General features: G+C 58.6%; 1 protein-coding gene across 1 annotated transcript; it reads left to right on the top strand.

Moving 5' to 3' along the window:
- The first annotated feature begins 918 nt into the window (after positions 1–918).
- Positions 919–12,315, top strand: OSGIN1 (oxidative stress induced growth inhibitor 1). The gene is made up of 6 exons (XM_079907573.1): positions 919–1,024; positions 5,215–5,319; positions 6,430–6,566; positions 7,680–7,871; positions 8,105–8,196; positions 10,750–12,315. Exons 2-6 carry the CDS (start codon positions 5,253–5,255, stop codon positions 11,696–11,698), a joined length of 1,437 nt encoding a protein of 478 aa, XP_079763699.1. The 5' UTR covers positions 919–1,024; positions 5,215–5,252; the 3' UTR covers positions 11,699–12,315.
- Positions 12,316–12,580: the final 265 nt, after the last annotated feature.

Raw genomic sequence — 12,580 nt, 5'->3', positions numbered from 1 at the left:
AGGGTGGGGCAGGACTGGCAGGGAAGTCCCCAGGCCAGTGCGGACGATGGGGGTGACAATCACATCCGTAATGAAATGACATCTAACATGCACTGAGGTGTCTGGGGCAAGCACTGTTCTCGAGCCCTCCCGTCCTTCCTTCTGGACCACCTACTATGTGCTGAGCGCTCAGGATAGAGCAGACCGATACACTTCCCTGCCACTCAGAACCCACATCCCGGCTTGGGCAGAGAGATGATACAATAATCAAATGCGTGAGAATCGGCAAAATGTGAGGCGCGCCGTGCTACAGGCTGAAGAGAAAAAATAACGAAGAAAAGAAGACATGAACCATGTTTTAGGCACGGTCACCAAGAATGACATCCCTGAAACGCCACGACCACCCAGGAGGGAGAGTTATTACTCAGCCCCATTCTCAGATGAGGAAACTGAAGCAGCCTGCCCAGGAAGTGACAGCTGGGCTCCCAGCCCGCTCCGGCTGGTGCCAGAGGGCTTTTTATTGTGGGGAAGGAGAGGGAGGGGAGGAGCGGGAAGACATCACGTAGAACCAGATGGAATGAGGGCACCAGGACTTCTTTCTCCACTTAAAGGGGCCGCCTTGACTGTACGTTGGGCAGGACTGTCTCCGCCTCCCTAACGGGAAAGGCCAGGTTGGCTCAGCCTGGCCACCACCGGGCCCCACCCCACCAGGGACACCCCCCCCACCCCCGCCCCGGGTAGGGGCCCTTTAAGGCCGTCCCCCCCCACCCCCGGAGCTGGCAACGTGACCGCCCTCCCTCAAGTGCGCAAATTCATTCATGCAGGGGCCCCTGCTGACTCACGCTTATGAAAGTGATTTCCTGGCCCCGCCCACCGCCCGCCTCCTCCCAACTGGTGAAATACCCTCGCTTCCCGGCCACTCATAGCCTCTTGGATCCCCACGGGGTAATGGGTGTCCTGCTCCCTCGGCCGGCACCGTGAGCCCTGGTTCTCCTAGTGCCTGACGAGGCCAGGCTCACGAGTGTCCTGGACCCCTGCCCGTCAGGTGAGTGGCCCAGGCGAGGCATGCGGGGGAGGTGGGAGAAGCTAGTCCCGCCCAGGCAGGGGTGGCCACGGGGCCCTGGAGCCACACAGGCTCCCCGGACCAGCATGATCGCCCCCACCCCAGGGTCCTCCCTCGCCCCTCCTGGCCATGCCCATCTCCAGGTGCCTGGCACCCTCAGCTGACAGCTGCCCTGCCCGCTTGGAGTACACCCCAGCCCGTGTGATGCTGCTCTGGGCAGGAAAGAGAGGTGTGGCCAGCCCGGGCAGGCTGCCCGGCGCCCCGAGGCCACTGGGTCACAGAGGCAGGCTGGGTGCTGCCCTCCGGGACCCCGCCTCTCCTGCTTGCAGGGGACAGAGGTCCCAGGCACCTGCCCTCGGCTCCCGCCGCAGGGTCCCGGGGACCTGGCTTCTCCCAGGAGGGTTGGGGTGCCCAGAATGAGGGGCCCCAGAGGGTCTGGGGAGCCTCGGAGCTCTTGGGGTTCCAGATGGGGGAGGCTCCGGGGGGAGGCGGTGCCACGGGGCGCACGCTGGGGTTGAGGCGTCACCCTGGGGACTGGCAGCGCGTCCTCAGCGCCCCCGGCCCCCCCGCCACTTTCTTGGTGGCACTGTTGTCATGCTGTTTTCCTCAGAGGGCACTCACCCCGCCTCTGACAGGTATCAAGGGGCAGGATTTGGGCTCGGGGGCGTGGTCTCCAACAGTCCTGGGAAAGACACCTGCTCCCTCCTGACCCCAGTTTTCCCCTCTGGGCAATGGGGATAAGAAAACCCACGGGGCAGGGGGGGTGGGGGTTGTCATTAAAGTGAAATGAGCAAAAAGCCACCACAGGTACTCAGTAAATGTAGCCATACAGGTGCCCCGAGTCTTAGAGCGGTTTCAAGCTGTGATAACCCTAGAAGTTCCAATGCTGCAAACTCCAAAGAAAGAAAGAAAATAATTGCACCTCGGAAGGTGCAGTTATTCCCAGTTCTTTTAGGCTTCTTTTCTCTTGTGAACTTGAATGAGTTTTCAATGTTAACTTTTTTCGGTGGACATTTGCCATCTCCAACCAGAGGAACTCCAACAAAACGTTCGCATTAAAAACTGACCGTTCCAACTCCACAAAACTAAAAAGCATAGCAGAAATGGGAAGTTAAACTTGCAAATGAAAGTTGGCAGCATGCGTTCTTCCGAGGTTTTGAGAGCTTTGTCTCGGGACTTGGGGCTGTATCGCCGCACAGGAAGTAACCTCTCAGGTCAGCCTCTGGGTGGTGACCTCATGTGTGTGGCATCCAGAAGTTCTGGCAGCGAGCACTGGACTTGGAGTCCAAAAGCTCTGGTGGTAAATGGGGCCCCTTTGCCTCCGGGAAGCGTGAAAAGGGGGCAGTCAGTTCTGATTCCTCATCTGTAAACGGGGGCTTCTGCAAGTACCCTCCTTACTGGCGCTGGGAGGATTCAAAGGGACTGGGATCCTCAGTCCTTTACTGAAGCTTCAGGTAAAGGACTTGGCCCGGGGTGGGCACTCCATGGGCGCGGGGAACAGGTTGACACCCATTGTGGGGGGCTATGGGGTGTCTAGGTGGTCTGAGCCCTCAGTGAACAAACTAGTTTCATGACCCACTGGCTCTGTGACCAGGGGGGCATGGCCTCACCTCCCTGAGCCTCAGTTTTCCGGTCTGTAAAGTGGGCTCCATGAGGATTAAAGGAGCCGATGCAGAAGGAGCGTCTTGCAAGGACATCACCTGCGTCCCGTTGCTGCTATTCCTGGGGACAGTGAGGACGTGCAGTGCAGGGCCCTGGGGCTGTTTGAAGGAACCAGGAGGAAGAGTTCTGGGAAGCACAGCCCTCCTCCCCAGGACCACCAGGCACACCCAGCGGCCAGTGGTTAGTGAGAAACTGTGCCCTCCCAGCTGCGAGCATTGGCCACCTGGCCTCCCTCCCCCGACACCAGTGCTGGGACAGAGCAGCAGGGTGGGCAGGGATGGGTACGTGTGCTACACTCAGCCGGGTAGGAGGGGCCTCTGTCACACACTGTCACACACTGTCACTCCAGCTCGGGGGGGCACAGAGAAGACTCTGGAACAGGCCATCCCGGGCTCAAACCCAGCTCGGCCTGCGCGAGCTGGGGCAAACTCCTCGCAAACCATACGGGGCTGTGAGAAGCTCGCTGGGCCTCAGTTTCCCCGTCTGTAACACGAGAGTGATTGCGAGAGTCCTTATAACAACGCAGTTAAATACGGATTAAGTTAGTTAATGCGCGTCAAGTGTTTCGAGCACGCCTGTCACCTGGCTAACTCCATGGAATATGGAAACGTTGGTCGTTCTGTATCGTTGTTGGCAGTGGCAGTGGTGTCACCCCAGAATCCTCTTCCCAGGCAGACAGCCTGGGCCCCTGCAGGGAACCAGGCGTGGAGAGAGCCACGTGGTCCCTGATGGGGAACACCGGGCTCACCAAGACGGGATGAGGAGGCTGTCCCAGCCCAGGCCCCAGCTGAGGTGAGGAAGGCCATTCTCAGGGGACCTGAGGGCACTGGGGAGGGAGTCCTTAAATGTCACATCCCCTTGTGTGACACTGGAGACACCCTTCACCCTCTGAGCTTCCCTTTCCTCACCTGCCAGATGGCGGTGACGCCGCCCACCTCTCAGGGTGCCCGAGAGTCCCAGATGCTACGGCTCAGGTGGAAGCTCCTCTCCTCGCAAACTGCAAAGTGCTGTGCGAAGGTCCATTGTTGTTGCTGTGGGAGTGACACCCAGGTCCTCCCACCAGCCTGTCTGGGCGGCTGTCCCTCGTCCCTCTGCTCGGGACCTACCTGCCCAGCGGTGGACACTGGTGTTGCTGTCACTCTGCGCACATCGGAGGTCGTACGCTGGCCTCGCTTGTGTTGCACCAGCCTGTTCAAGATTTTCAAAAATTGTGAATGAGTTGCCCACTTTTCCAAATCAGAGAATTCACATTAAAAACCCAGATTTCAGCCTTTTCTGGAAGAATCCTGAAGGCCAGCGATGCCGGGCCCCCATCCCTGGCTGCTCTGGGTGGTCTGGGCCCTGTGCCCCCCATTCACCCTTTTACTTGCTACCAGCCCCATGTCTCCCTGGGGACAGGCCAAGCAGCGTGCACGGCGCATTCAGGCAAAGCCTCGGCACCATTAGCCCTGAATTTAAAAGTCGGCTGCGTGATACTGAGCAACTTGTGCGACTTCTCCGAGCCCCAGTTTACCCATCTGTAAGTGGGATAATAGCACCGACAGTGCTTTCTGCATAGGGTCAGTATGAGGAGGACATGAGAAAAAACATGTCAAATACCTGGGACATAGAAAGTGCTAAGTGCCTGCCTGCTCCTCACATGCTCGTGTGCGTGTTGCCCTGTGGTGGTCAGGACAGCAGGGCTGCTGGACAGTGGGTGATGCCAGGGCCCCCGTTAGCTCGTCTAGGGGAATGTGGAGAAGGTGGGTCTGGACTCTCCTCAGGCACCTGCAGCCCTAAGAACGGTGTTTGGGTCTCTCTGAGTGATTTGGGCTTGTGGCCAGCAGGGGGCGCTGGTGCTCCAGAGACAAGCAGGTTTGCACGCTTTTCTCCCCAAACCGAGGGGCTCAGGCGTCCGTGGTTTCTGCATGTCCACCTGTTCTAGCCCAGCCTCTGGAGGAGACAGTCAGCTCCGGTCTCTTCCCGGTGGCCCGTTTTCTCGAGGCAGTTGCTTCACGTACAGAACCTGTGTCCTCCCCCTCCCTGCCTCCAACAACCCCATGGGGTAGAGACGATTATTATTCCCATTTTACAGATGAGGAAACTGAGACCCAGAGAGGTCGCCAGTTCAGAAGTGCCTCTCCAGGGCCAAGTCCACTGAAGACCCGAGGGCCGGATTGTGGGGTGAGGGCTGTGGCCGTCACAGAAGTGCTGGGCAGGGCTTGCCCACAGTTGGGCAGAGGGGGGCCTCATGGAAGCTGAATAAGCTTCGAGGACAGTTACTGCCCCTGATGAGATGGGGAGTGTGGAGTGAGGCTCAGAGAGAGGAGGTGACCAGGCTGGGGGAGAGAGCCCTGCATAATTGGACCTGTTTAGAGTATAGCAGGTATGAGAGGGGAGTGTCATCCTGATAAGACTCAGGGAGGACCTTGGACTTGATCCTGAGGGCCACAGGAGGTCACCCTGCAGCTGGGAAGTAAGTGCATGACACCCCGGCTCACCGAGGGCCCCCTCCTCCCCTGTGCCCCCAGGTTGCTGCCAGCCCCAAGCCCCCCCGAGAGCCCCAGCCATGAGCAACGGATGGAAGGACCACCTTGGTGCCCGCAGCTCAGAGCCCCTCCCGGTCATCATCATCGGTGAGTGCCGCCCAGGGCGGGGGAGGGGCTGCACTGATCCCCAAGGGTTAGAGGTCAGGAGCGGGCAGGCCCTGGAGCCGTCACTCTGTGCCCAGTGCTGTGCTCAGCAATTTATAAAACATCATCCGAGTAACCCTCCCGAGAACGCTCGAGGCAAGAGCAGGGTGCTCTGCAGGGGTTGCGCAGTAAGGGCGGGGCAGGGGGTGGGGGGACTAGTTCTGTGCCTGTGCCCGTCCTGTACTTTCCCTGTGCCTGCGTGCCTGTGTGACGGGGACGCAGCCGAAGCATGTTGTCCTGCCGTCAGGTCTGAACAAATGGGGGACAGAGGGCCCCTCCCTCCGGGCAAACACCAGGTCGAACCGCATGAAATGGCCATTTTTGTAAGTTAAAAACAGTTGCGCATCGGTGATTTCATAGGGTTCGTCTGAACAGCTGTCGACGTGTGAGTTAAGACTGAGAACAGCACAACATAAGACAGGGGAAAGACAGAGAAGAATAGGAGTGATGTCATGAGGTTAATTGCCCAAAAAGTGCCTCTGATAAGCAGTGTGGTTCATCCAGACCTGGGGGCAGGCGGCCCCACAGGTGGCTTAGCGCCCACGCTGAGCACCCTTGGCCCCCGAGCTCATCCCCAGAGCACGTAGCCATCTGTGCTCTAATATTTTACACATCCCTCTGACCGACCTGACCCCACTGTCAGTTCTCAGTAATCTCAGGATCTCAGTCATGCCGCTGTGTGACCACAGGCAAGTCAGTTAACCTCTCTGTGCCCCAGCTTCCTCAAGTAGAAAAGGAGGAAAAGTAGCATGTGTCTGGCTCAGTGCGCTCGGGGCTGTGGAGGGGCCTGGTACAGCAGCCACGGCAGTCAGTTTCTTATTATTTTGTTGTTATTAAAATCGCTTGACACGTAGTAAGCACTCAGTAACTGTCAGCGGTTACTTCCACAACTTTATTGTTGTTCAAGTGGTATAGTGCTAATAAATGTTCTGTTTTTATTTTTATGCCTGAAGAGCAAATCAATGAACGAGACAGATGGAGACCAAAGCCCTCGGTGGTGGTGGTCTCTTGTGCTCAAAAGCGCTGCCCTCTGACCCCGCCCTCTCTCCCCAGGCAATGGTCCCTCGGGCATCTGCCTGTCCTACCTGCTCTCGGGTTACAACCCCTACGTGAAGCCAGATGCCATCCACCCACACCCCTTGCTGCAGAGGAAGCTCACCGAGGCGCCAGGGGTCTCCATCGTGGACCAGGTGGGCTTGAGCTCCGGGTGGGAGGGACACCCCCATTGCGGGGAAACTCTCCCGGGCACAAATGAAAAGGATGCATTCACGAGACGTAAGACCAAACGTGCGAGAGCCCACGAAATCAGCCACAGAAACTGGGGAAGAGGAAGCACAGCTGTCTTTGAAGACTTACAAATCCCACATCAGCTTGTCTCAGCTCCCCTAGACCAGTGCTTCTAAACCCAGGGATGATTTCCGCCCCCCCGCCCGCCCCGGGGACACTTGGCCACCTGGAGACAGTTTCGGTTGTCACGACCAGAGTGGTGACACCACAGGCGTAGAGGGTCGAGGCCAGGGATGCTGTTAAACATCCTACGATGCACAGGACAGGCCCCACCACAAAGAATTATCCAGCTCCAAGGCCAGTTGTGCCCCAGCTGAGAACCCCTGCCCTAGATATTGCAGGTCCACCAGCCCCTGCTCAGGAGGGCCCGCCACCCTCCCCTCCACGCCCCTCGCCTTCCAGGAGGCCACTCAGTGTCTGCCCCCCACTTCAGGCAGCATCCATCCTCCTGGGCCCCTCCCAGCATCAAGCTGGTGGGTGAGGAAGTAAGTTGGCACTGGGTCTAGATAGGCATTTTCCAGACTGCCTTCTACAGCAGGGGTTGCCCCCCGCGGGGGACCCCCCCCCAACCTGGGCCACACAGCAGGAGGTGAGCAGCAAGCAAGCGAACAGAAGCTTCATCTGCCTCTCCCCATCGCTCCCCGTCGCTCACATTACCGCCTAAACCATCCCCCTCCGCCCCACCCTCGTCTGTGGAAAAATTCTCTTCCACGAAACCAGTCCCTGGTGCCAAAAATATTGGGGACCACTGTTGTACAGGACAGCCATCCCTCGGTATAATATGCAGAGAAAAATGTCCCTGCTCCAGTAAATCTGAGAGACACTGGGTTTGGCAAAATTAAACGGGTAAGTGACAGCTGCAGGACTTGTCAGAGCCTTTAATTTGCTGATGTGCACTATCTCCTTTTGAGAGGCAGCATTTCCCAAGCTTATCTGACACCCTGGTACTAGGGTGGAAAGGCAGGACCAGGTGGCCTTCCTCCAGTGGGCCCTCTGACTTGTGTCCCCCCGCCCAGGACCTGGATTACCTGTCCGAAGGCCTTGAAGGCCGGTGCCAAAGCCCTGTGGCCCTGCTGTTTGATGCCCTCCTGCGCCCAGACACAGATTTTGGGGGCAACGTGGAGTCTGTCCTCACCTGGAAGCACCAGAAGGAGCGAGCCATCCCCCACCTGGTCCTGGGCCGGAACCTGCCAGGGGGCGCCTGGCATGTGAGTGGGGCCCAGAAGGGGTGAGGGGACTTGAGCCAAATCTACATGAAGTCTGGGGGAGGGGGAGGGGGAGGGGAGGGGGAGGGTCCCTCCTCCTCCCTAACTCGGGTTAGGACGCTTCCATTGCCCACCTTTCTCTATTCACCTCCCCCTCCCCCCCCCCAGCCTGCCCTCCAGCCCTCAGTGGACTGGGGGCTAGCAGAAGCCTGGACTTTGGTCTCCTTTCCTCCCAGTCCATTGAAGGCTCCATGGTGACCCTGAGCCAAGGCGATTGGATGGGGCTCCCGGACCTGCAGATCAAGGACTGGATGTGCAGGAAGCGAAGGTGAGGCTGCGCTGGAAAGCCCCAGATGGGCAGGGAAGACCTGGGCCCGACCCGACATTGAACTGGGAGCCAAAGGGCTTTGGGGCTCATCTAGCCCGCCCTTCCTCTTACTCCAGCGGGGGAAGCTGAGGTTCGGCTGGGGAAAGGACTTGCCCAGGACCACACGGGGAGTGAAGAGCAGAGCTGCGGTCACCTAGGACTCCCTGTCCAGTGCGCCTGCTGCACGACCTCGACCTGGCCTCCTTGTAGCATCCCAGGCTCTAAGGAGAGGGTGACAGCTGGCCTCTGCCCCCCACGCCCTGCCCCGGAGCCTCCAGCCCAGGCTCCCAGCCCTCTGGCCTCCCACGATTCTGAGCCTGGCCTGGAACAGTCTCTTTTTGTCTAGGTCAGCTAATAGGATGCACTTTTTTAAAAAAATATTTCTGCATTAGAAACATAACCATACTATAGAAAACTGAAAACTGAGAAAAGGAAAACAAGTGATGCCTACCTGGCACCGCCGCATCTCGGGGGGGTCTCTTCCCATCCGGTTTCCTGCTCCATAAAGACCACACTGCACACTTCTCTCCACCCCAGAGAGACAGCAGAATCACTGAATAGAGAAATTCTAGCCCCCGCTCGCCCTCGTACGTTTCCGCCGCCCTTGGGGCTGTGACAGGGGGCCTGTTGTCCCCACCGAGGAGGCGGTCGGCCTCTCTGGCAGCTCCGTTTCCACCCCTGGGGCTCACTGTCCCTTGGACACAAAGACTTTTTGTCCCTGAAAATTTGATAGGAAGACATCCAGGCTGGTGTAGCGATGTGTTAACAGACAGATGGGAACGTAAATTTAACTTGTGGACATGCCCTTTTCTATCGGACTCTTAAAACGTAACATTATGTCCTGAGGATTTCACATGGCCATTACACAGTGTTTGCAACCATCCTTTCACATGGCCACTTACACTCCCAAGAGACGGTGAGCATCTTCACTGAGTACTTCCTCATACCCAGCCTTGTGCTTAGATGTTGGAGCCAAAAGCCACAACAGATGCACTCCCGTCCTCACGGTGCTGCCGCGGTTCCTCAACCACTTCCGGTCATGGAGCTTTCATTCTTTCCCGTGCGCCACATCATAAAGAACCCCGGATGCCACATCTTCGCAGGACAGTCCCTCGAAACAATTTTTACTAAAATAGAGGAGGAGAAATGCCCAGCCCACAGGCATGGATTCCAGACTTGCAGTTTCGGGAGCAGACTAGCAGTTGGGTTGGTTGGAGCCTTAGGGGATGTGCTCTGAGCTCACTCTGCAGTCAGGAGTTGTATTGAAGGCCTGCCCGTCAAAGAGGATTCCCTTCCAGTGAGTTAATCCGTAACAAAGTGTCCACAAGTCAGGAAAAGTAACTCACCTAAGGTCACCCAGGTAGCTACGGGGAGGAGCTGAGATGATGTCAGAGTCTGTGCGTCGGGCTTCCCTGGTGGTGCAATGGTTGAGAGAGTCTGCCTGCCGATGCAGGGGACATGGGTTCGTGCCCCGGGCCGGGAGGATCCCGCGTGCCGCGGAGCGGCTGGGCCCGTGAGCCATGGCCGCTGAGCCTGCGCGTCCGGAGCCTGTGCTCCGCAACGGGAGAGGCCACAGCAGTGAGAGGCCCGCGTACCGCAAAAAAAAAAAAAAAAAATGTCTGTGCGTCACCCACTGGCAATGCTGGCCCTAGTCATGGCCCCAGAAAGGATTGCAATAATAGCAATAGAAATAACAACAACAACAATAGTAGTAATATCATAATAATAATAGTCTCTGCTGCTACTGTGTGGGCTAAGAACTATGCTAAGTGCTTTACATGGGTTACGCTTTAACCAACTTATTTACTGAAATACAGGGACATACAGAGAACTACACAGTTCACATGCCTACAGGCGGGTGAAATTTCTCAAAGTGGATACACCTGCGCTTCAGCCGCCCAGACTCAACAAACAGATTCCCCCCATCCCCAGCAGCCCCCTCAGACCCCTCCCGGTCACCACCCACTTCCTAAGAGGCAGCCACTCGCTTGACCTCTAACTCTGTAGATTAGGTTTGTCTGTTTCTGAACTTTATAAAAACGGAATCCTACCACATTTATGTAAAATATTATTTAGTCACTTGAGGAAATAGTAGTGGCCGACCTCCTGTCACTTACTACCTGTCGTGTTCTATTCTAAATTCTTCATTCGTATTATCTAAGCCTCTCAGCAATGGCAGGGAACGGGTGCTGTCACCACGGTCATCCTCATTTTGCAAAGGAGGAGCCCAGGCAGAGGGTTCCAGGCCCCGAGCTCACTGGTGGCAGAGCCAGGATTTGAACCCAGGCTGTCTGGCACCGGAGGCCACACTCTGAACCCCACCCTAATGAGGCACCCTTATCAGCTCCATTGTACAGAAGAGGAGACTGAGGCTCCGAGAGGTTAAACCACTTAACCAAGTCCTACACGTCTGGGTGGTGCAGCCACCGTCCAGCTCCAGGGCCTGGCTCCAGCCTGTCCATCTCCCCCGCAGTCCGCTCTGTGACACTCACCCTCCCTCGTCCTTCCCCGCAGAGGTCTTCGCAACAGCCGGGCCACGGCCGGGGACATCGCCCACTACTATAGGGACTACGTGATCAAGAAGGGCCTGAGCCATAATTTTGTGTCTGGCGCCGTGGTCACGGCCGTGGAGTGGGGGACGCCCGAGCCCAGCAGCCCCGGCGCCCGGGACCCCAGCCCCCTCTTCCAGGTGAACGGCTTCGTGACCACCGCGGACCAGAGCCAGCAGCCCTTCTCCCTATGCGCCCGCAACGTGGTCTTGGCCACTGGCACGTCTGACAGCCCAGCCCGGCTGGGCATCCCCGGGGAGGCCCTGCCCTTCGTGCATCGTGATCTGTCGGCCCTGGAGGCAGCCACGCGGGCAGGCACCGTGTCCCCGTCCTCGGACCCCGTCCTCATCATCGGGGCGGGACTGTCGGCGGCCGACGCGGTCCTCTACGCCCGCCACTACAACATCCCTGTGATCCACGCCTTCCGCCGGTCCGTGGACGACCCCGGCCTGGTGTTCAACCAGCTGCCCAAGATGCTGTACCCGGAGTACCACAAGGTGCACCAGATGATGCGGGAGCAGTCCATCCTGTCGCCCAGCCCCTACGAGGGCTACCGAAGCCTCCCCGAGCACCAGCTGCTGCTCCTCAGGGAGGACCGCCAGGCCGTGTTCCGGGACCCCCGGGGCCTCCAGAAGGTCTTCGGCATCGCCCTGGTGCTGGCCCTCATTGGGTCCCACCCTGATCTGTCCTTCCTCCCGGGCGCAGGCGCTGACCTCGCCACGGACCCCAGCCAGCCACTGAGCGCCAAGAGGAACCCCATTGACGTGGACCCCTTCACTTACCAGAGCGTCCACCGGGAGGGCCTGTACGCCGTGGGGCCACTGGCCGGGGACAACTTCGTGAGGTTTGTGCAGGGCGGGGCCCTGGCTGTGGCCAGCTCCCTGCTGAGGAAGGAGGCCAGGAAGCCGCCCTAGCACCTGGCCTGGCATCCTTGCACCCAGGCCCTAAAGAGGAGGGGAGAGCACCACGGCCCTGCTGGACGCAGAGCCCATCCCAAGATGCCCCAGTGATGGAAGGGGGCCTCTCCCGGCAGGAGACAGGAGCGGCCACGAGCCCATGCAACGGCCCTCTCAGATGAAGAGTGAGAAACCCAGGCTGCCAGGACTCAGACCAGGGTGGAAAGAGTGACCACAGGACAGGGGAGGCCCAGAGCTGTAACTGGGGGTGAGAGCTGCCGGTGTGAGCTGGGGTCACCGGGGCCAGCTGAGCACCGAGCCAGGAGGACCCCAGGCCCTGCTCTTCCCAGAACCGGGTCCCAAATAAAACCAGCGCCTGCCTGCACTCCTGTGTCTGAGGACTCTGTGTTTGGGGAGGCGGCCAGGTGCCCAGGACCTGCTCTGGGAGCTGGGGAGTGGGGGCGGGGGGAGAAGCACAGGGCCTGGTGGGAGAACGTCCTTGGGCTGGGGGGTTGGGAGTCCATGGACGGTGCCCCAGGAGGAAGGGCAGCTGAGTGGGAGCAGAGGAGACAGCAGCTGTGTTTGAGGAATGGGTGCTGGGGAGGCGTTCCTGCTCTGCCCACCCCTCCAGTCTAGTCCCAGCCTCTCCCACTCTCCCTCCAGCCACACTGTCTCCTTTCAGTCGGTCCTTCATGTTCCCCACACTTGCACCTGCCACAGGGCCTTTGCACAGGATAGTGTCTAGCAGAGGGCACTTTCCCCTCCTGTCTTTAACTCCTCTTCCTTCCACTCTCAGAGCATAAGGATCATTTCCTGTAGGAAGCCTCTTCTGACACATACCCCTCCACGGCCTATAGGCAAATTCCCCTCTCATGGCCCAAGGTGCCACCTCTTCATAAC

This window comes from Stenella coeruleoalba, assembly GCF_951394435.1.
Source record: "Stenella coeruleoalba genome assembly, chromosome: 20".
NCBI classification, from domain to species: Eukaryota; Metazoa; Chordata; class Mammalia; order Artiodactyla; family Delphinidae; genus Stenella; species Stenella coeruleoalba.
This window is presented reverse-complemented; position numbering and strand designations above follow the sequence as displayed.

Bases quoted from the DNA above. Each gene is read 5' to 3' on its own strand.
- OSGIN1 (XM_079907573.1), top strand. From the start codon at position 5,253: ATGAGCAACGGATGGAAGGACCACCTTGGTGCCCGCAGCTCAGAGCCC. The intron at 5,320-6,429 runs GTGAGTGCCGCC...CTCTCTCCCCAG, and splicing joins CCTCCCGGTCATCATCATCG to GCAATGGTCCCTCGGGCATC. The intron at 6,567-7,679 runs GTGGGCTTGAGC...CCCCCCGCCCAG, and splicing joins GGGTCTCCATCGTGGACCAG to GACCTGGATTACCTGTCCGA.